Source organism: Emys orbicularis, chromosome 6 (genome assembly GCF_028017835.1).
Source record: "Emys orbicularis isolate rEmyOrb1 chromosome 6, rEmyOrb1.hap1, whole genome shotgun sequence".
Classification (NCBI taxonomy): Eukaryota; Metazoa; Chordata; order Testudines; family Emydidae; genus Emys; species Emys orbicularis.
In genome coordinates, this window is record NC_088688.1 from 70,632,413 (window position 1) to 70,656,445 (window position 24,033).

At 41.1% G+C, this 24,033-nt stretch overlaps 1 protein-coding gene across 1 annotated transcript in view; it reads right to left on the bottom strand.

The window, feature by feature from the left end:
• EPB41L4A (erythrocyte membrane protein band 4.1 like 4A) overlaps positions 1-24,033 on the bottom strand; it is a 207,267-nt gene that overhangs the window by 66,170 nt on the left and 117,064 nt on the right. The window contains exons 7-9 of the mRNA XM_065406716.1: positions 14,130-14,217; positions 9,713-9,801; positions 9,178-9,241 (exon numbers count right to left, since the gene is read on the bottom strand). Of these exons, the coding sequence (XP_065262788.1) occupies positions 9,178-9,241; positions 9,713-9,801; positions 14,130-14,217 (241 nt within the window). The remainder of the gene's footprint in view (positions 1-9,177; positions 9,242-9,712; positions 9,802-14,129; positions 14,218-24,033) is intronic.

Here is a 24,033-nt window from a genome sequence, read left to right on the forward strand (position 1 = left end):
GCTATAAATTTCCTTTCTGATAGATTGCATTCAAAACCCAGCCTATGAAATAAATTGGTATTTACAGTAGTATGTTCAGCAAATGAATCAACTGTGCATATCTGGCACAAAAGGAATTTCAACATTAAGTGGCTAGCTAGCTAGAAGATAGGATTTGGGAAGAAAGGATTCCCCTTTTTTGTAATGCCATCTACCTAGGTCAAGATTTTCAAAATATGCACACCTAAAGCCAAGATCCTAAGCAGCGCTCTATTTGTGCCAGGGCTTGCACGGGCCAAACCCTGGCACCACTAGGCTTGGCAGTTCATCACCCCAGCACCTCTGGGCTTGCTGCCTGAGTTATGAAAGTAAAAGAATTGCTTGAGCCCCGGAACCTAATTGCTTGAGCCCCAGCACTTCTTTCATTACAAATTAAACACTGGTTTCAGAGTAGCACTGATTAATTAAGTATCAGGGGGTAGCCGTGTTAGTCTGTATCTACAAAAACAACAAGGAGTCGGGTGGCACCTTAAAGACTAACAGATTTATTTGGGCATAAGCTTAATTAAGCACTGATCCTAAGAACTAAGTCTATATTTAGGCATCTTTGTAAATCAGTCCAAAGTGCCTAAACTCAATTGTTGTATGCAGTGTTGTTACAGCTGTGTTGGTCCCAGGATATTAGAGAGACAAGGCAGGTGATGTAATCTCTTTTATTGGACCAACTTCTGTTGGTGAGACAAGCTTTCACACTTACACAGAGCTCTTCTTCAGGTCCTGAAGAAGATCCTTAAGAAGAGCTCTATGTAAGCTCAAAAGCTTGTCTCACCAACACACAAGCTGGTCCAATAAAAGATATTACCTCACCCGCCTTGTCTCTCTAAACTCAGAATTAGAAACCTACCTTTAGACACTCATGTTTGAAGATTTTATCTATTGACATTAAAATAAATCTTCCAGGATTATACTAATCTTTTTCAACAAATTATAAAATTCAAGACTCAACATGAATAACCTTAAACTTTATCTGTCATCCAGTTAACTTATTAAGGGCCTCGTTCTGTCACTGTTACACTGAGTATATAGTACCTTACTACTTGAGTAGTCCCACTGATTTCTGTGGGATTATTCATGTAGTAAATTATCGCTCAGTATGAGTGACAGACTCAGGTCCTAAAAGAGTTTCCTCAATAATCTGATAACATATAACAAGTGTTTATAAATGGAATGTTACCATTTTTAGTAGCTGGTTTTATAAAATGGATGCCTGCACATACAGCATGATGTGTGGGCATGCATGTAGAGTCCATTCAGGTTTCTCACATTTTTCATTTAAACCGCAGCTATGATTTGCAAACAAACCTGCAAATCATGAACTAATCTAGTGCATTCCCCAGAATCCAAAAATCTCACTCCTAACAAATAAATAGATTACATCCCTTATTAAAGGCTGTCGGGCAGTTCATGAAAGTTACAAATTACTTGCTTGAAAGCCTTTCTTCAAACATGAAACAAGCAATAAACAATAATAATAATGGGGGGGTTGCACCGACGATTGGAATAAATAACTAATGTTTCATTCTCTGACAATGACAAAAACATAAGGGATATACCTGAGCCACTTCATTCTTTTAGAGATTTAATGTATATTTTTCCACTGCAGAAGATTACACTGATGGCTGGGATATTTAGGTGAAGTTACCAAGGACTGAATATGCCCCCAGATAAGCTGCAGCCTTCACCCAGAGGGACCTTTTTTCCTAAAGACATTACAGCAAAAAGAGGGGCCTGCAATAGGAATCATCACCATTGCAAGTACTGGAAACTGGGAGATGAAACTCTTTCATCTAAAGAGACTGATGTTCTGCAGAGTATAGATGATGCTTATATTTGCTTTGCAACAATATATTCCTGCAATTAATAAAAAACATGATCTCAGATATTACTGGGGTCTGGGGGGTATTGAATTCCAAATCTGCCATGCTGGACATACAACAGGAGAATCATACAACATGTGAATCTCTGGCAATCAGGAGCAAAATTCCAGCTACTGAAAAATCCAATTCACTCTTATTGTGTGTGACAAATCCAGAGCTAGGATTTTTAATGAAGTGTCAAGTTTTTTTTAAAAAGTGAAACAAGAGAAGCAGATTTTAGGATGTTATGACTGTGTCTACATTAAAATTTATAGACCAGAGTCTCAGCTGGTGTAAACTGATAGACTGGTCAGACCCTATGGGACTGCGGCAGTCAACATAACATACAGTAACCCTTAGGCTACACTAATTTATGACAGGGACTATTTTGGCCCCCAGCCAGACCAGGTTCATAGAAGCAGAAAAGTGATTTACAGTAACTTCTCCTTCTCCCCACTCTTGTCAGATTAATCGAGTGTAAACCCAGTGCAGCTGAAGATCTGGCCACATACACATTGCCACTCTGCTTCAGTAAATGAACGATAGCAGAATATACATATTTGGAAGCAGTTGCTTAGAGCGAAACATTATTCTTTGCCAAGTTAGACACATACCTGGAGATTATCATTTGTTTCCTCCAACAGAAAATGTTCTTAAGGGTTTTTTTTTAAATGTATTTACCTAATGCATACCAATCCTAGCTTATGCAATTAAGACTGTATTACGGGTTACACAAGGTCACCTCAACTCTACAGTCAAGAAGATAATTATCTTAAAGTACATCATACAACTCAAGTATCAAAATAATAATAAACCTGTGCTATTACTGCATAACCACTTCAAGATTTAAAGTACCTTAGCCTCATAAAGTAACAATACAAAAACTTTACTAAACAATAACTCACAAAAGGCTAAAAAATAAACCTGAAAATTAAGCGACCACTTCAGGTTTGCCAAGGAATTTTATTCACTGCACTTTAAACAGAAAGCTGTTTAGTGGTGATTCACCTATTAACCACTACACAACTCTTACTGCTACAAGTAGCAGATGGTTGAGTGGGTAAGCGGGGGGGGGGGGGGGGGGGGAAGACAAGTACAAAACTCTCTATTTAGTGGATCAAATTCTCTGCACTTGCTTACACTCATACCACCCCATTGATTTCAATTTGTGTAAACTGACCCACTGTTTGTAATTTTTAAGTAACATGAACAAATTGCTCTATTTTTCTGGATGGGATTTTAAGTTAAATTTGCAGCTAGCGTGAGAGGGCCAGATCTTCTGCCCTGGCTCTGTCTCTTTTATGCCACAGATGAGGCAGAAAGGAGATGAAGAGCTGCACAACCAGCTCCATGACTCTCCCTCGTGCACCCCTCCCCACCCCAGCACACACAGTGTGGCAGGGCAGGAAGGGGTATGGCTGAACCAGCTTATTAATATATTGATTTAGATTTCTAACAGTAATGAAAAAGGCCTCTATCCAGAGCTGTAGGCATTCCTGACAAAAGTCACACAAATAAAAATAAAACCTTGCACTCAGGACAACCTGGCCAAAGGAATGGCCCCTAGGGTGCCCTTAGAGCTGCTGTAGTTTGGACTTGTCCTGATACTGTTCTAACTTCCACAATTGACTAGTTTTGTCCCTGAAGTCCTTGGATTCAGTACTGAGCATAGCCTAGCTGGACTTGTGTATCCAGCCCAGAGAGACTTCTTGAAAGGCCCAGTCTGGCATGTGTGAGCCAAACACTAGTCAAAATGTCCCTTCCCAACTCATTCCTGAGTTTTTCCACTGATCACAACTTATTACAGGCATTTGAACTATGAGTTCTTCAAACACATCTGGCAAATCAGAGCTTAATCCCTCAAGCAAACAACCTTTAATTCAATTCAGGATCTACAGGAGGTTACTTCCAGGTACAGAAGGTATAGATTTCAAGAAAAGCTGGTCAGAAAACTTTGATAGGGCTATTTTCCTTTGGAAAATGCAACTCCATCAAAATCTCGACACTTCACAAAATTATGCTGATTTTGCCAAAATTTCATATCGGAGAAAACTGAAAAAACCCTAGTTTCTGACAATGTCAAAACATCCTGTTTTAACATTGTCAGTATGAAACATTTTGATTTTTCATTTTGAAATGACTTTGTTTTGTTTGTTTTAAATTTTGGGTTACATTATAATGCAACAAAAAATTAAAATCAAAACAAATGTTTCAATTTTCTCAAAACAAAACATTTTGATCGATCTGAAGCAATGTTTGTTTGTTTTTTCAGAATTTTCCTTTGTGGAGAATTTAGATATTTTCAGGTTTCGTTCTGATTAAAAACTAATCAAAATGTAAAAATCCCTTGCAAAATGGAATTTCCATCCTCTGCACAGCTCTAGTTTCAAGAAGGGAAATAGTGAAAGAAGTATAGTAAGATATTCTGCATGTATAAATACTTTTCATGTGCACTATTCATAGAACCTGTCAAAGACCTGATACAGTCAAGATTTAAGGGTACCTTCTCCTGTAAGTGGGTTTAATTCACTCTCACATACACAAGCCACTCCCACATACAATGCCCAAATAAAAGGGCTTGGAAGAGAGAACAATGCTGGGGTATGTGTGTACAGAATAAACATCCCAACCTGTGACCAGAGCAGATACATACCCTCTTTGCAGTTGCTATACCAGAGCCTGTGATTCCTGCACATTGGTCTAAAAACATTCCTTGCCACGCCCACTGGATACATGTAACCACAGTCTTTTTCCATTCCTTTGCCCATTCCTTCAGCCCCTTTCTGTAGTGGCCTATGCATCGCTAGTGTGGAACCCAGTTCTGTCACATTCAGGAGGTGCAGTGTCCTCTGTGCACCCACTGAAGTGTTACCCATTCACATGTAGTGTAATCACAATGATTCTGCTGCATTGGGGGACTTTCTGTGGTCACCTATGTTCCTGGGTGAATTTCAACAAAAATGTGCACAGCTGACGTTCACCCTAGTGAAGATTGCACACAGCAACAATCAGACCCCATAGTTTTCCCAAGGGGAGCTCAACCAAAATATACTTGTTTATCATGAGAATTTGTCTTAACTTTATTTGTCTTACTGAGAGACTGTTTCTTTGCAATCTATAAATGGGAAAGGTTCACTCCTTCAGGCTGCTATTTAAAGCTTTCATGGAATGCTTAACACATGCTCTTACTTCTGAATTCAGAGCACCGTTCAAGTTGAGGGACAAAGTTATATTGATCCAGTGACTAACGTCAATGCAAGAAAATTTCTGCCAGCTGATCCAAATAATTGGTCTCTTATACAATGTCAAGTATCAGAAGGGTAGCCACAGGACTCTTTGTTGCCTCTTATACAATGGTAAGCCAGGGACAGCAAAATACTATTTTTGCCATTTTTAAAAAGCATGAGAAAAAATAATGTAGATAGTGTAATGGAGAAAAAAATTAAATGATACAGGATATAAATTAGGTGTACATTAAATCCAATTACCTTATAGTAATATTAGTATACAGCAGAAATGGGTTTACAGAAATAGAGTAAACAAGTCATAATTATACAAGTGGTTTTCAGGGAAGAGAACTGCTGAAGCACTACAGATCTCAGTACAAGAAACAGAGAAGGTGAAGCTCTTAATTTCATTATAAATGCAGCAACAGTAAATATTTTGTGCTTGTTGAATCACTGAGTTTATGAAAAGCCAAATGATGTAAACAACAGGCTCACTAGCATCAATGATAAATAATTTTCCCTGACACAAAAACTCCATATTGTAATCTTTAACCAGCCTGAGGACAGTGCTCTGTATATTTGGGCTGAAATGCGTAAATCCATCTAGGGATTTGGATGTCCATTTCCATTAATGTTAATGGGAATTGGGCATCCAAATCCTTTAGACAGCTCTGAAAATCTGAACCTTAATTTTCATTTGCCTTAAGGGGAAACTGAAAACAAGCAAGGCTTTCCATTAAGTAACTGTTAAGGTGCAGCACCACTGCACAAACACAAAGTACTAAAAGTAACTAAGAGACTATTCTCCCTACATTGGTATATCTGTGAGAAGTGGGTTTGATTGCTTTTAATTCACATCTGCCAATAGTTGAAAATATAAATTAAAGCCTAAAATTATAACAATGTTTACAGACTTTCCACTGTGATATTAAAACTATGTTCTACATAAAGCATTTAATATATTCTAGTACAGTTTGTTGTTATTAATTATTATTATTATTATTATAGGGCATTAATTCATTTACTTCATTATGGACCATATCATCAAACAGTAATTGGGACAAAACAGAACATGGTTTTACAAAAGGTAGATTGTGCCAGACCAACCTGATCATCTTTTTGAGAAGATAACTGATTTTTTAGACAAAGGAAATGCAGTAGCTCTAATCTACCTGGATTTCAGTAGGGTATTTGATACAATTTAACATAGGAAATTATTAGTTAAATTGGAGAAGATGGGGATTAATATGAGAATTGAAAAGTGAATAAGGAACTGGTTAAAGGGAGACTACAAGGAATCATACTGAAAGGTGAACTGTCAGGCTGGAGGGAGGTTACTGGAGGAGTTCCTCAGGGATCAGTCTTAGGATCAATCTTATTTAACATTTTCATTCATGACCTTGGCACAAGAAGTGGGAACATGCTAATAAAATTTGCAGATGACATAAAGTTGGGAGTTATTGCCAATACAGAGGAGAACAGGAATATCATACAAGAAGATCTGGAGGACTTTGAAAACTGGAGGAATAGAAATGGGATGAAATTTAATAGTGCAAAGTGCAAGGTCATGCACTTAGCAGACTAACAACAAGAATTTTTGCTATGAGCTGAGGACGTATCAGTTGGAAGCAAAAGAGGAGGAGAAAGACCTGGGTGTATTGGTTGATCACAGGATGACTATGAGATGCCAAAATGATTTGGCCATGAAAAAGGCTAAAGCAATCCTAGGATCCATCAGGCAAGGTATTTCCAGTAGAGATAAGGAAGTATTATTGCACTCATACAAGGCACAAAATCTAGAGACAAAGCATCAACACCAATTACTTTTAACTCTGTATTTATTTAAAAATTCTGGCTACAATTTACATTTTTTATTTATTTTTAATAACAAGATTAACATAGTGTTTGTGAAAGGTGCAAAACTGGTGGCCCCAAGACTGAACTTCTCTGTTCACAAAATAGATAGAGTACAACAGCTTTAAAAAAAAAATCCAAGGCAGCCATTCAGCAAGCAAGGTATTTAAGCCCATGCCCAATTAAGCATGTGAGAAGCCCCATGAGGTATGCATTCATGATTACAAGTGCTGATAATCACACTGTTGGGCCTCAATGTATCATCTGAGAAGTAAACAGACAAAATACTGAACCTAAATAAGTCAGGAATATTGTCTATGGTCATTTAGATGTTTAAAGTTAGGCATGTGTTTGTTGTTGAATTGGGGTCTCGGTTCACTATGGGCCTGATCCAAAGCCCTTGAAGTCAATGGAGGTCTTTCCATTGCTCAGGTCCTACAATGCACCATTTGTGATGGTGTTTGTACTATCAACATTCTCAGCCCATTCGTTCACTTCAGCAATAATTCATGACTGATAAATTAGAGCCTTATCCTGCAAATCCTTATTAATGTGATGAACCCTCATTTATGTAAGTAGCCACAATGAACTGAACTGATACTCAAGTGAGTAAGAACTACTTGTATGAGTAAGGGGTTTCAGGATTCGACGCTAATGTAGAACTCACCATTATTTCACACACTTCAGCATTTGGCTGTAAAATTTCATCATTTCTTAGACTGAATAAGAGCGTAATAATAGCCAATTATCACCATTCCTTGTTCGCATTTGTGTTTTAGGCACATCACTTCAATTTGTGTTTCAAGGATCCAGTATGAACATCTGCAGACACCACCATGCACACACCCACACATTCTCTAGTCCAAAAAGGAAAAGCAGCTGTCAAGAGAGTACTAACCCAGAGTTCATATGGTCTGTTTGCTTGAACGTTTTAGAAAGGCGGATTGAAATTACTGTATCTATAATGCTAATGCTAATTGTTAATATCTTTCTGGTAATTGAGGTGCCTGGAAATGAATGCAATATTCCAGGTTTGGTCACACTATATCTGTAAGGAGAAGGACTAGTCCCTTCCTCCTCCAGGGTAGGATGTCTCCCAGAATGTAGCACAATGCAGAAATGGCATTTTTTGCACCCATATCATATTGCAAATTCTTGTCTCAGTTTCCCTGTGAAATGACACGGTGCTGGCATTTATTCCAGGATATAAAGGGAATAAAATAAATTTGGGAATATCCTATAGCATCATGATGTTGGAATTTAGGAGCAGGCAAGCCACACTGGCCACCTATGCTTATCTGTGTGTGTAGCTGCATAAATCAGCATTATGATGAAATAGAATCAGAAAGATAAGACAACTGACACAATTATTTATTTCATCAACAATCTCCTTTGTAGTAACAAAAAACATATGTATCAAAAACAGGAAGGTGGATATGTTTGGACATTCTGGCATCTCCCTATACTGTCAGAATACAGAGTATTGCAATAGCACTTCAAAGAAGCATTAGTTGCAGTGCAGATTTTAATGATCTTTCACACCCTTGTTCTTGCTGTTCTCTTAAACCGTTTTCTAAAAATACCTGTCAGGGCTTGAAACTGCCGAATACCATCAGGGAGATGGCCTATTATGAGCACAATATAAAACTTTCAACAAGTTTATGAGTCAACCACACCGTAAACCTATGTCTCCTTTCTCAAGCTTCCAGATTTCTCATTCAGTTTGTTAAACATCTGAAGTAATTCCTGGCATTTCACACAAATACTTACTACGTACATGTGCCATCAGACAGTAACTACAGCATTACCTATATGTAATTTACTTTAAAGTAGAACTCAGACTTGTTTGTACATGAATAGACATTCTGCAATATTCTAAAACATGGGCCTTACTGATGGCATAGAAGAACAAATCTTGATAATATACTATAAAGTCCCATTCTGCTCTGCTTCAGTAGGGCTTTCCTGCCTTCCCTACAAAGTGAAGAATAGGCAGGGGGGAAAGAGAGAAAACTTAACCCTACCTACAATACCCATCAAGAAAGATTACATTTGGGAATAAATTTAAATATAAGAGGAGTTTTTTGTGGTGGTGGTTAAAAGCAAAACTGGCAATAATAGTTTCATTTCACTGAACACACCAAACTGTTAACTTGATTAGTTTCACTATTTCTTCTTTCAGACTTGAAATAAAAACTTACATCTTTTCCCAGCACTCTAAGTTCAAACTGCATTTCCTTGAAGTGAACCTTTGTAATTCTAGGCCTAAATGTTGAAAAAAAGATAAAGAGACATGTTATGGTATTTAAATCCAACACATCAGAAAGACACAAAGAAGAAACAAAAAAATTGAAAGGAGAGTTTCAGTAAGCCATTCATATATGATCATTTTTACCAGTGCTCCACATATATTACTCACAAGAAAAAAAGTTTCAGAGTGGTAGCTGTGTTAGTTTGTATCAGCAAAAACAATGAGGAGTCCTTGTGGCACCTTAGAGATTAACAAATTTACTTAAACACTTTAATGGGAACAGGGAAAGCTAAACCCATCTCTTGCAATATTAGAAATAGAACACAGACAATGTAATCTAGACAGAAAGATCAGTGATTCCAACAAGTACATCAGTTTAGCTCTTATCAAACTAACCAGTCATATCATACGTATATTCAGTATTTTTTATTTTTCCTTATAGCCACATTATTTTAATACAGTCTGCAATATTATGTTGTACATACCAGAAATACTTCCCTACTTGTTTTTTATTCTTGTAAACAACAACTCCTACAGGTGTTAATCCTAAAAAATATTCAGACTTGTTTTCACCCTGGAAAACAGAACATATGTCATTTTATTACTTACAACCACAATTTTATTTTTATAGATATCATCTAAGAAGCAGTGTGGCCTGGTGAATAGAGCACTGGCATGGGACTCAGGAGAAATGGGTTCTATTACTGGTTCTGCTGCTAGGTAACTTTGGGCAAGTCACTTTAACCTCTCTGTGCCTCAGTTTCCTCATCTGTAAAATGGGGACAATGATACTGTGACCTCCTTTGTAAAGCTCTTTGAAATCTGCTGATGACAACCTCTGTATAAGTGGATATTGTGATCATCATCATCTTAGTAAGCTAGCCACCCAATCCTACAAAATTCTTTCTTCCTTGAGTAACTTTACTCATGGGAGTAATCCTATAACCTTCAGTGGGATTGCTCTCATAAGTAAGGACTTCTTACATGAATCAGGTAAGAGTGAGAAACAATTCATCAACTAAAATGCCATATTTCTCTTCTTTAAAAATCTAAAGAAAGTAATTACAGTCAAAACTTCACACTGCATAAGATACAGTATTTACTCATAAAGTAAATATACTTCTGAATGCTAGAATAGGTTCATTCTACCATACCAACCAAGACACATGAACCATCAGTCTGCTCAACTAACTTCTGGTCCCTGCAGAACTGAAAAATGTAATGATCATATTGGGAAATTATGGAGGGGTCAAAAACTGTAATCAAAAGGAGACGCAGAAAATGACACAACCAGTCATCTCCCTGATCTAACCAGCATCCAAGTACCACATTAAATAACAGCCATTTTTAAATACTACTAGTTAACCCCACCACGTGTAAGGAGGTAGGAGCTACCAATGTGGCAAAGCACAAAGAAGGGACTTCCAGCAGAAGAGAGGTCTCTTGAGATATTCTACAGGCTGTTCTTCTGAAACCTCACTTTCTTGGTACTTTCCTTCAGACAAATGTCCAACTAATTTTTGAACAAGCACCATGCCAACCCACCCCTAAAAAATTATTTCCTACCTTAAAATTGTATTTCTGCAAGAGGCTCCACCAATCTGAAATTAAATTGCTGCTCCTTCGTCTCCCAAAAACTGATCTGCTGACTTAGATTTCTGCCATCTGACGTACCCCTGTGCACAGCCCAGCCACAAAGGCCAAAGTTTTTCACAAATGAACATGAACTTCCCACCATGTCATGGACAAATGAACACGCACTTTCAGGAAGTTCTGGGCCATGAGGGTCTCCATTTTTCCATTGGAAAAGAAAGGATTTCATGAGGGCAGATGAGAGGCACAAAACCCAGAGAATAAATCCCCTATCAAGACATGACACCCAACAAATGCCGTAACTCTTGAATTAAGGTGTATAATGCTAGTCTGACCTGCTTCCCTGTAACATGATTGAAGAAACCTTCTCCTTATTGAAACACTGTTGCTGGAGAGGGTTCCTAAATAAACCAACTGCAATGAGGGATTCAGAGCACTTTTCTCACAATGGATAACAAAGCCAATGATAAGGAGGGACCCAGTTCCTTCCCCATATGAAATACTTCTTGAGTTGTTGGGGTCTATATAGCCAATCAACTTGGTACAGGATAACATGAAAATTCTGATGGCAAATTGCAGCTGCCTCAACAATTCATGGTAAATATTCAGAATCACACAGGATGAAATCCTGAAGGGAAGAGATGAGAACTGACAAGGAATAGTCTGTAAGCCAAGCCAAGGTATTTGTGGTGAGACTCTGTGACTGGAATAAGGAGGAAAGCATCCTTTATTAACACTATATAGCCTCCTGGCTCTGCCAGGGCTGTTAGTTAGTATTTCAGTTTCAAAGCATTTGTAGGCCACGAAGAATTTGAGTCTTTTGAGGTTTAAAACCCCTTGATATTTTGGGCAGGGCACCAAAGAGAAAGAAAACTCTTTGAAACCTTTTTACATTGGGTTTACATTGAGTCACTACTTAGAATCTCATAAACAATGAATTTTCATCATAATTTTCTTGGATCCATCAGTATTGGGCAAGAGTTAAAATGACTGCTGGGAGTGACTCAGTAAAGTTCTATGTGGCATTCAGCTGTGCTCATGGATAGAAGCCAGTTGTATGTTCTCTCAGTTTTCAACAACACACTAACCTGTGTTCCCTGTGAGTTACAGGGCTCACCTACGTTTCTAGCATCAGAAAGATTCCTTTGTTTCTTCAGGGAATTCCTTTATGTTGCGCTCTGCTTTTGGGAGCATTTGCTAAGGAAAACGTGGTGGAATTTTTAACTGAATCCAAATTTTGCTGCAGAATGATCAAAACTTACTCAATCCCTAGTGACTCCTGCCCCATCCCCAGTTAGCAGTGACTGCAGGTAGTTGTCCTCTTTCCTTCTCACTACCAATGAAATGTCTTTGAAGCTACTGAGCTTGAGGAACAGGGATGGAAACAGGCCTGATGGACTGTTCTGGATGACGTGGATTAACTAGAATTGCTCCCCTTTCCCTCCCTTGTCCACCAGCAGCAGAGAATTCAGCCAGGACCCACTAGTGGCTCCAATGTTGGCTACTTGTTCCCTTATAGGAGAATATCATGGCAGGTCTCCACTCCCACAATGTGAAGGGGACTGGCAACAGGAGAGTAAGAACAGCCTGCCTCAGTCTGAGAAAGCCCTGTCTCACTATCCAGGCACTTTTGCCCTAACGTTTTGTCTTTATAAATGGTCACTATTGTCTTGGTATATCCTACTATACTAAAGGTACTATAAAGACTGGAGATCTTAGAGCATAAGGCTGCTCACAGGGACAGGAAATGCACCAAAAATCCAAGAGAGAAGATTAGTCTATTTACCTGTTTGGGAGAATATGGTGCAGCCCCATTAGTCCAGACCAGCAAAGCCTGGACCATAAAGATGTCAGTCACAAGATCAAATGACTGTAGAAAGTGCGTTTAATTAAGTAAAAATTCTTAATTGAGAACATCCAAATGAATGACCTCCCTCAATTTCTGTATCTACGGTTAACGTATGTGCCATTCTCAGTGCTCTTCAGTGAGTTGACTAACTTCCAAAACTATTCATAGAGAGCTTACTTAGAGTGTAGGTGCCTTGGGGAAGGAACCATGTCACTGTACCGGTCTGAATAGTACTTAGTACAATGGAGTTTTGATCCTGAATGAGGGCTTTTGCACTACTGTAATATGGATATTAAATAATAGTAATAATCAATGGCTAGATGAAGAAGGAGCACTGAACAGATTGCAGAGATACATTACAATGCATTCTCCCTGCCCCGTTATGGATCTCTGTGTACAGCCCAAACAAGACTGGGTCAAAACAATTTTTCCAGGCTAGACAAATTTTATATGACTAACTTGGCAGTGGTTAAAAACCTGTTCCATGAAGTCTCCCAGCTGCCTATAAGAGAAGGGGAACATGATACTGCATATGCATGAAGTCCAAAAATAGTAGCACAATCCATGATTTAGTAACAGAGAAATACTTCATCCAGTGGGCTATGCAATTTTCAGCAAATTACATAATTAATCTTTATGGGCTTTCTTTGATTTTTCTTTTAACAACTTTTCAAAGTACTGACATTTAAATTAGCTAAATTTAAATTAGCAAAATGTTTCCATTAAAGCTCACAATTCAACTTATTTTTGTAGTTTGAGATATTCTTTTGTTTAAAAAAATGCCATACACACAATTATTGAAACAAAATAATTTTTAATTGCTAGGTTGACTGAGCACTGTAGTCTTCAAGAAAAAGCTTGAATACTGTTTTGTAATACAAATTGAGGAATCTTCAATCTGGCATAAAAAAATGTGAAATGCTGCATGATATTGCAGTGAGATTTTTTTAAACATGCCCTGACTCTTTAGTAACCTTCACAATGAATATTAAAACAAACCTCTGAAGTCCCATGTACTCTTGCCCCAAATCAGCTATTTGTTACCTATTATTTGCAATGACTTTGAAGCCCTTTCAGCACTCACTCGTTTATTGTATTATTTTCATATTTCCTGTTCTGAACATGGCGATTATAACCCTCTTTTATCTTGTTCTGACACTTATATTAAAGCTCTTACATTTGTTATCCATATTGTTTGTTCAGCACAGTTAATTGTCTTTCAGAGGGAAACAGAATCACTTTCTTTCATCCAAAACCCATTAGGCTTCCTTAGGTATAAACGGAGTTGATCCATGTTCCTCAAAAGTACTTTTTCCTTTGGATTTCTTAAACTCAGTTTTTAAAAGAAGATACCACTTGGTTATTAAGTATTATAATTACAGCTTTCTATTTAAGTTTAAAAGACTTTTTGTAATGCCATCAAATTTAAAATATTTTGCTTCAATTAAAACAGTACTTACATAGACAGGATGGAGATCTACTCCATACATTTCCAGTGATTTGGCCACTCCTAAGTAATTCAGCTCTGCCTCAGCAGGAACCTGACCCCTGTAAACAGTATAATGAATAAGAACGCTGCCTCTCAATTCAATGCTACAACAGTTGTTAAAATAAATCATATTAACAAAGCTTGTTGAATAGGTGTGCAATGCTTCCTTGGTATTTACTCAGACCTTCATTCGCTGCATGGCACTGTGCTCCTACTTGCTCCAGATAAAATGGGTTCCAGCGTTCACTGTGTCTGCTACATGCTGTTACCTTATATATTAAATATTAAATTGATGTTAACTACAGTGGCAAAACCTTTCCTTGTCTACCTGCTGCTAACTCCCAAAAATACTCCTGCTGCTGTCCCCAAAATACTTCACAGCATTCATCTTCAGGCCTAAAAGGCAAAAAGGTCTTATTTTAAATAACTGCATCATTACTATAAATCAGCAAGAGAAAGAGAGACCATTTAGGGGATGATTTCCCCATAGCAGTGCTAAAGTTGGCAGATATCATGAGGAAGGCATCAAGAATGTCATGAGTTCAGATAAGATATTCCCTTCTCAATAAAGATTTGCCTAAAGAAAGGCAAGCCCTCTGGAAATCTTTACCTTCTACTACAAAATCTCAGTTTGAAGTCTGCTGCAGAATAGTATCACAAATCATCTGTAGCAAACCAACTCTCCTTCTCCATGCAGGTATCATTGCAACAACCAGCAACTTTCACTAGTTATATACCGTAGAGAAATAATGGAGAAAAACAGAATCCTAGGTATGTATTTGACACCAGTGAGGAGGGATTTATTACTTTGCATAAAAATTTTAGTAAATCTAAAGCCTTTAACAATGTACACACAACCTCAGAGTTTAATTTTACTCTTCCCTTAATAACTGCCACAGATGCAACATACTCAATAAGGCTCTCCATTGTAAGGCTGAAATAATACTTCTGCAATCTCATTCCCAACTGGGATTTACAATACTTTTGTTAATTCCTCAGTAGCATTGATAGAATCATAGAATATCAGGGTTGGAAGGGACCTCAGGAGGTCATCTAGTCCAACCCCCTGCTCAAAGCAGGACCAATTCCCAACTAAATCATCCCAGCCAGGGCTTTGTCAAGCCTGACCTTAAAAACTCTAAGGAAGGAGATTCCACCACCTCCCTAGGTAACCCATTCCAGTGCTTCACCACCCTCCTAGTGAAAAAGTTTTCCCTAATATCCAACCTAAACCTCCCCCACTGCAACTTGAGACCATTACTCCTTGTTCTGTCATCTGGTACCACTGAGAACAGTCTAGATCCATCCTCTTTGGAACCCCCTTTCAGGTAGTTGAAAGCAGCTATCAAATCCCCCCTCATTCTTCTCTTCTGCAGACTAAACAATCCCAGTTCCCTCAGCCTCTCCTCATAAGTCATGTGCTCCAGCCCCCTAATCATTTTTGTTGCCCTCCGCTGGACTCTTTCCAATTTTTCCACATCCTTCTTGTAGTGTGGGGCCCAAAACTGGACACAGTACTCCAGATGAGGCCTCACCAATGTCGAATAGAGAGGAATGATCACATCCCTCGATCTGCTGGCAATGCCCCTACTTATACAGCCCAAAATGCCGTTAGCCTTCATGGCAACAAGGGCACACTGTTGACTCATATCCAGCTTCTCGTCCACTGTAACCCCTAGGTCCTTTTCTGCAGAACTGCTGCCTAGCCATTCGGTCCTTAGTCTGTAGCAGTGCATGGGATTCTTCCATCCTAAGTGCAGGACTCTGCACTTGTCCTTGTTGAACCTCATTAGGTTTCTTTTGGCCCAATCCTCTAATTTGTCTAGGTCCCTCTGTATCCTATCTCTACCCTCCAGTATATCTACCACTCCTCCCAGTTTAGTGTCATCTGCAAACTTGCTGAGAGTGCAGTCCACGCCATCCTCCAGATCATTAATGAAGATATTGAACAAAACCGGCCCCAGGACCGGCCCTTGGGGCACTCCGCTTGATACCGGCTGCCAACTAGACATGGAGCCATATAAACGTTATTGAGACTGTAACTTATGAATATACCAGCATCAGTTCAAAAGGATTCATCAATGTGTATTCCAAAGACACTTCACATCTTATGCTTTAGCCTGCAGATGTTGCCTTGGTGAAATGTTTCACTACTGTGTTTAATATCATCCATATCCAAGATGTGATATGGGTCCCAGGATCTTGTCATAAGATTTCAAAAATCCTGTAATACATGCCGTCTCTCTTTTTCTTATCTCCCCATTCCTTTCTTTTGACTAAGAGTGGAGATCTAATTAGCTGGTGTCTTCCCAGGCTGGCACTCCCTGTGTTTGCTTTATGTGTGACAAGAAAGAGATGCGTGCAATGTAGAGGCAAAAATAGTAGTGAAATGCCAGCCTCCAGCATGAATACAGAAACCTCCTATGGATATATAAATGACTCCATCTGTACTGTGGATAGAGGTTGCTCCTCTCTGTGGATGGAGCAGTAGAGATGATGATTGTAGACTTCTACCTCCTTATCAAAACGTAGGAGTTGAAGCAAGCTGAGGTTGAGCTTAGCCCTCATTTCCAAGAGTTCATGAGTAAGAAGAGGATCCAAAGCCCACTACAGAGAAACCTCGCAAGGACAAGATTTCTTTCTTGGTGGATTTTTGGTTCACTTCTGTATTTACTAATATGCAACAGGGTCATATGTATTTCCCAATTCTGTGGAACCACCTCTTATACATCCCATACTGCAAAATTTTGCTCCAGAATTTGATTTTTCATTTAAAAAAATTATGTTTCTAGCCCTCATAATTTTGAAACGAAATGTTCACTGAAGCACTGTTTTCTTCAGAGTCTGCAGACAATCTGAAACAACAGCACTAAAAGGCGCAAATTGCGCCACTCATCTCAATGAGTTAACTCTCAAATCTATCAATGACAATTTAAATGTCAACACTGCTAACTATTTCATTTCTGATTTTGTTTGCAGAAACATCATGCTAAATAACATGCTTCTACCACAATTCCAAACTGCCTCTCAACCTGCCAAATGCCCCAACTGTCCATTCAGTAACCATATATTTGGAAAAATCTCTAAAGAGGAAAGGCACTGCTCTGTGAAGATGTAAGCTGTGGCTAGTTAAGAACATGAACAGAGTCTTTCCCAGCATACTCTGAGGATATAGGAAACAGGGTGAGGGGAGAGCTAGCTGTAGAAACTCTTCACTGAAAACATTCTCAGACATTCAATATTTCATCATATCTTCCAAGTTAGAAAAAATGAAGGGATCCAGGTACCAAGAAGTAGCTCCATAATTCAACTCAGAGTTTTAAACTTTCTCTCAGTATACACCATTTTTCAAACTTCACAATGTTACTTAGAATCACAGAAATGTAGGGCTGGAAGGGATCTTGAGAAGCCATCAAGTCCAGCTCCCTGAACTGAGGTAGGGTCAAGTAAATCTAAGCCATCCCTGATACGTTTTTTGTATGACTTGTTCTTAAGAACTTCCAATGATGGGGATTCCACAGCCTCCCTTGGAAACCTGTTCCAGAGCTTAACTGCCTCTATAGTTAGAAAGCTTTTTTCCTAATATTTAACTTAAATCTCTCTTGCTGCAGATTAAGCCCATTACTACTTGTCTTACCTCCAGTGGACATGGAGAACAATTGATCACAGTCCACTTTATAACAGCCCTTAACATATTTGAAGACTGTTACCAGGTCCCCACTCAGTCTTCTTTTCTCCAGACTAAACATGCCCAGTTTTTAAAATCTTTCCTCATAGGTCAGGTTCTCTAAATCTTTTATCATTTTTCTTGCTCTACTCTGGACTTTCTCCAGTTTGTCCACATCTTTCTTAAAGTGTGGCACCCAGAATTGGAAACAATACTCCAGATGATTGGAACAATTACCTCCCATGTCTTACATACAAAACTCCTGTTAATACACCCCACAATGATATAAGACTCATATTCAAGTAGTGATCCACTATAAGCCTAGATCCTTTTTCAGCTGTAGAGCCTATCACTTAGCAAGTTATTCCCCATTTTGTAATTATGCATTTAGTTTTTCCTTCTCACATGAATACTTTGCACTTACCTTTATTGAATTCCATCTTTTTGAATTCAAACCAGTTCTCAAATTTGTCAAAATCATTTTGAATGTTAATCCTGTCCTCCAAAGTGTTTGCAACCCCTCCCAGCACGGTGTCATCCAGAAGTTTTATAAGCATGCTTTCCACTCTATTGTACAAGTCATTAATGAAAATATTAAACAGTCCCTGAGCCAGGACTGACCCCTGTGGGACCCCGTTAACATGCCTTCCCAGTTTGACAGTGAACCCATTTTGACAGTGATAACTACTCATTGAGTACAGTCTTTCAACCAGTTATAGTAATCACCTTATAGTAATTTCATCTAGACCACTAGTCTAGGCTAGTTTGCTTATGAGAATGCCACGTGGGACTGTGTCAAAAGCCTTACTAAAATCAAGATATATAACTACCCTAACCACTAGGCCAGGAACCCGGACAAAAAAGGAAATTTGACAGTGACCAGGACCTGGTGCCCCCTTGCTAGTTTATGTATGCCACTGCAGTGGTATTGTCAGAGAGGAACTGAATGTGTTGGGCTTAGATGAGGGGCAGGAATGCACAGCAAGCTAAGCGGACTGCTCGAAGCTCCAGGATGTTGATGCGCTGCGTCCATGTCCTTTGCGCGGCGTGTCCGTCGAGGTGGGCACTCCAACCGGCTAGAGAGGTATCCGTGGTGATGGTGGCTGTGGGGGCAGAAGTGGTGAAGGGAGTGCCTAGCAACACCTTGGCAGGGTTGGTCCACCACAGTAGGGAGGTCCAGACCAGATGTGGGACAATCAGGATGACATCCAGGTGGGTCTGCAGACTTAGAGGATCCACAGTTGTAGACAGCGCATGTGTAGGCAGGCAGGGGGCATCACACGGATACAGGCCACCATGTGACCAAGGAGGCAGAGACAGTGATGCACTATGCGGAGTGGATTGCAGCGTAGGGCTACCATGGGAGCCGTCAGGGTGGCAAAATGGTTCACCGGGAGGAAGGCCCAAGCTGTCAGGGAATCCAGGTGTATCCTAATTAAATGGATTGTCTGCGTTGGAACAAGCACGGATTTCTCCTAGTTGATACAGATGCCGAGAGTGGCATGGAGCAAGTGGAGAGCGCAGATGGTCATCGTCGTTTTGGTGAGGGTTGGCACCACTAGTAGCCAGTTGTCTAAGTAAGGGAACACAGAGTACCCCTGTTGTCACAGTTGGGTTGCAATGACCGCAAAGACCCTTGCGGCCATCAAGAAGCTAAAAGGAAGAACTCTGAAATGGTAGTGGTTGTCACCCACGCAGAAAGGAAGAAACTTGCAATGGGCCAGATGGATGTCAATGTGGAAATATACATCTTTCATGTCGAGGGGTGTGAACCACACCCCCAGGGGAAAGGAAGGGATGTTTGATGGAAACATCATCATATGGAACTTGGTCTTCCTGATTAAGGTGTTGAGTAGTCAGAGATCGAGTACAGGGCAGAGACCTCCCTTTTTTGAGATGAAAAAGTACAGGGAGTAGAAGCACTTGCCAACGAAGAGGTCAGGCACTAGTTAGATCACACCCTTCCTCAGGAGGTTGTCTGCCTCATGTAGGAGGCTGGGATGAGAGAGACTCCCAGGAGGTGCTGGGGGCGGCGGTGGGAGGGGAAGGTAAGAAACTTGATAGAGTAACCATGTTGTACAATCTCTAGTACCCAACGGTCCATGGTGATCTCAACCCAGTTGTGGGCAAATAGGGCAAGATGACCCCAAAGGTGGTGCTGGGGGGCCGGAGGTAGCAATGTGGGGAGCTCGTAGCTCTCGATATGCATGTCAAAACTGAGCCTTTGTTTGATGCTGTAGTACAGCTGAGGAGGTGGCAGTAGCTGATGGTCACAAATGCTGTGATCTTGGGAGGCCGTCATGCAGGCTCCTGATACTGGCCATAAGCGGGCTGGTAGGGTGCAAGTAGCATGGTCAGAAAGATGGCTTCTGTTGCTTTCAACAGACCACTGGGGTGTAAATCCCGAGAGACTGGAATGTCACTCTTAAGTCTTTCAGGGAGTGGAGGGACTCATCCGTCTTCACCAAGAACAACTTGTCCTCATTGAAGGAGAGGTCCTCGATCGTGGTCTGGACCTCCCTGGGGAAGCTGTAGGATTGTAGCCAGGAGTCTCATCGTACGACGATGCCCGGGGCAAGAGAGCGGGAGGATGTAGCTGCTGCATGCACCACAGCTTGGAGGCTAACCTTGACTGTCAGGCGGCCTTCCTCCACTAGAATCTGGAATGGCTGTTGCTTGTCCTGTGGCAAATCCTCCAGGAACTCTGCCAGCTTGGCATAGTTACTAAAGTCATATTTGGCAAGCAGATCTTTGATATGCAGAACTGCAGGGCCACAGAGGAGTAAACCTTGTGGCCCAAGAGGTCAAGGCACTTTGCTGACCTATCCGGGGGGGAGGGGAGAGGGAGGTATGGGAGTGCTGCCTCGCCCATTCAGTCGCCGCGTGTACCACCAGCAAAGCGGGGTGGGAAAAAAGAAAGTCATCCCCCTTGGATAGGATAAAATAGCTGCGTTCCACCCTCTTAGGCGTGGGGGCACAGGAAGCTGGTATGTGCCAGACTGCTCGTGCAGGTTTATGGGCAGTGCAATATGAGATGGTCCCCTGGTCTGGAGGATGTCCACCAGCTGGTAGTGTTGCTCCAGAACTTCCTCCAAAGGTATGCCCAAGCCCAGGGCTACCCTCTGCAGCAGCTCCTGGTATTGCCCATGATCATCAGGAGGCAAAAGGACTGGGGGAATCAATGCATCAGTGGGAGAGGAGGCGGCAGCTGGCAGTCCTGGTGGAACCAGTGGGATCGGCTCCCATTCCATGTCTGCCTCTGGGTCCAAGCTGAATGGTTCCAGCACAGGCACTCGGATGGAAGAATCTGAGGCCTGTGATGACAGGTACAGAGGGTGGTATGGGTCCCAGGGCGGCCAGTGTGCCCAAGGTGTTGGGTCCTGGGGTACTACGGACCCTAAAGATATGTGTATCAAGGTGGCAGTGCCAAAGCGCACCCTGCCTGGTGCAGTGATCATGCCCGGGAGTCTGAGCTGCGCCTGGACACTGGGGAGAATGCGGTTCCTCTGCTATCTGTCGCAGTCTGAAGAGATCTCAGGTAGAGGGGAGCCATCGGTGTGAGCGGTCCTGCAATCTCCAGGTGTGGATTCTAGCCCAGGATGACTGGTGCATCCATCGGGGGACTATAGTGCCGAGAGCAGCGGCAAGAGTGGATATGGCAGGTCTAAGTGCACCACTGGGAGCAGTTGTTCGACAGGGGGCATGTGCAGTTAGGAGCGTGGGGACTCCGGTCACACCGGGGGTGCATGCTGCGGAGGGCTGTCCCTTGGTACAGCCGGTACAGTGGCTAGTGATGCCAATACTTCTTTCTTCCTTTTGGCTTTTACTCTCTGCTTGGGTAAGCTTAGGAGGTGGCATGATCGGATCTGCACATGACTTCTTGTGCAATCTGGCACAGCTCGGGGAGGAAATGCTGTGCTTCGCTGCAGTCCATGACAGGGACTTGCTGTGAGGGCCATGCGAGCACTTATGACCCTCTCGCTTGGCATTGTCCTGTGCCGGTGGTGCTGTTGGATCAGGGCGGGAGTGGTTGGTGTGGCACTCATCACTGGTGAAGGGTGAGGCACCATCGGTTCCGCCAGTCCCAGATTGGACTCCACATATGGCCAGAGAGCCTCCTGCTTGAGGAACTTCTGGAGTCGCAGGAGATGAGCCTCACAGGTCTGTAGACAGATTTCACAGCCCGCAATGAGATGCACCTTCTCAAGCAGTCCAAGCAGTGGAAGTACTCGTTGCTCACTGAGACTGAGTGAGGGCATGACACTCAGTCCTTGAACCCAGGGATGCAGGGCATAGTTCCCCGACAAGTGCCCTTGTAGGTGAACTACGAGTGCGGAGAGAGGATTCTGACCCTGACCATGCGGCAATAAGAGGAAACGGAAGGAGCGTCGCCCTCCATGACCTCTTATAACCTAGGCTGGACCACAAGGCAATGTGTGACGTACATGCAGGTCATTGGACACTTGTACTGAAAATGTCTGGCTCCAGCGCATGGCACGCATGGGTACCCGCATTTGGAATACACATAGGGACCATCACTCAATGAAGAACTTGTTTTTACTAAGCACTGTTCTCTCCATGATCACTTTCATTCCCTCTCTGATAACCACCTTCTTGTCTTTAGCACTGTCAACCTGCCCCCGGCCTCATCCCCCTGCTTCCTAATCTTTCCATGATTTCCAATACATCTATATCTATGACTTCTTTTCCACCCTTAAGCCCCCCCTTATCTCTCCTCCACTGATTCCTTCCATTCCACTCTCTCCTCCAATCTTGACTCCTTTGCCCTTCTCTCCCATCCGAAGGTCTAACCTTTCCCACTCTTACCTATGGCTTACATCCAACATCTGTTTCCTCTGCTCTTGTTCCTGTGCTGCTGAATGTCTTTAATGGAAGTCCCACAGCAACCATACTGATTGTGTTAATTGCAAATTCCCTCTTTTTCTTTTTTTCTACCACTTTCTTAACCAAACAGCTCTATTTCTCCCTCACTGAATTCCACATCCACAAAAACAGCCAACATTTTGCCACCTTTGATTCCCTCCTTAGACCTGCCTCTCCATCTCCACACAAAAGCTTGTAATTTCTTTTTAAAAAAATCTATATGATCGAGCATGATCTCTCCTCTAATCCACCTTCAGATCCCTCCTTTAGTCTCACCCTTTGCCTTGATGCTACAAGCCCATGCAAGCTAATATTGGCTAGGCAAGTGCAAGCTAATACTACAACTACGGATTGGCTTATTAAACCTACACATTGTGCAAAATATATGTAAAAACATTCTCTTATTAACATCACTGTCCTCCATCACCACTCATTTACCCCCATTTGTTTCACACACCCCTGTGTGTTTTGCCTTTAGAACTAAGTTATCTAAAGGCAAGGGTTGTCTTTTACTTTGCACACAGCCTAGCACAATGGGTCTAGCACGATGACTGGGAATTCTAGGCACTACTGCAATACAAACAGGGAGGAAATAATGTCCTCAGTTAAGCACTGACCAGGGACTCAGAAGACTTGGAATCAATTCCTGGTTCCGACACAGATTTCCTGTGTGACACTGGGCAAGTCACTTTCTCTGTGCCTTGGTTTCCCATCTTTAAAATGGGAATAATGGTACTTCTCTGCTGCACTGAGAAGTTATAAGAAGACTATACTAGTGATATATTAGTGATTATGAGACACTCAGACAATAAGGTCATGAGGGCTACATACATAGATAGAAATAAATAATAATAGATACCTTCCCCTAAAAGGGGAAGGTTCAAGTCAAGGTGCTGACTGGCAAGCACCCCAATGTCAAGGGATGAATGTTCAGGGAGGGGCATGCCTCTATATATTTGAGGGAAGTTAACATCTCCTCTCATTAAGCAAGACATTGATAATGCCAATCTGCAGAAACTACTAGCTGCAAGGCCCTACCTGGCATTTATCAAAACATGTATTTTTAAGGTAGCAAAAGCATCAGGGTATCTACACCTACATACAAGAATGTTAGTCTTTTCATATAACCCTTTAATACCTCAAACAAAATTAAGAAGAAGGGGATATAGTGCAACAGTCATAAAAGCAACTTGCTGATCAGTTCTTACTGGGGAAATAAGCGTTGTTTCATGTTCTGTGTATTAGGTAACATAAAATAACATATATTTTATAAATATAAAAGAGAACTCTTTATTAAGAGAACTATTTAGCATTCAACTCTTGT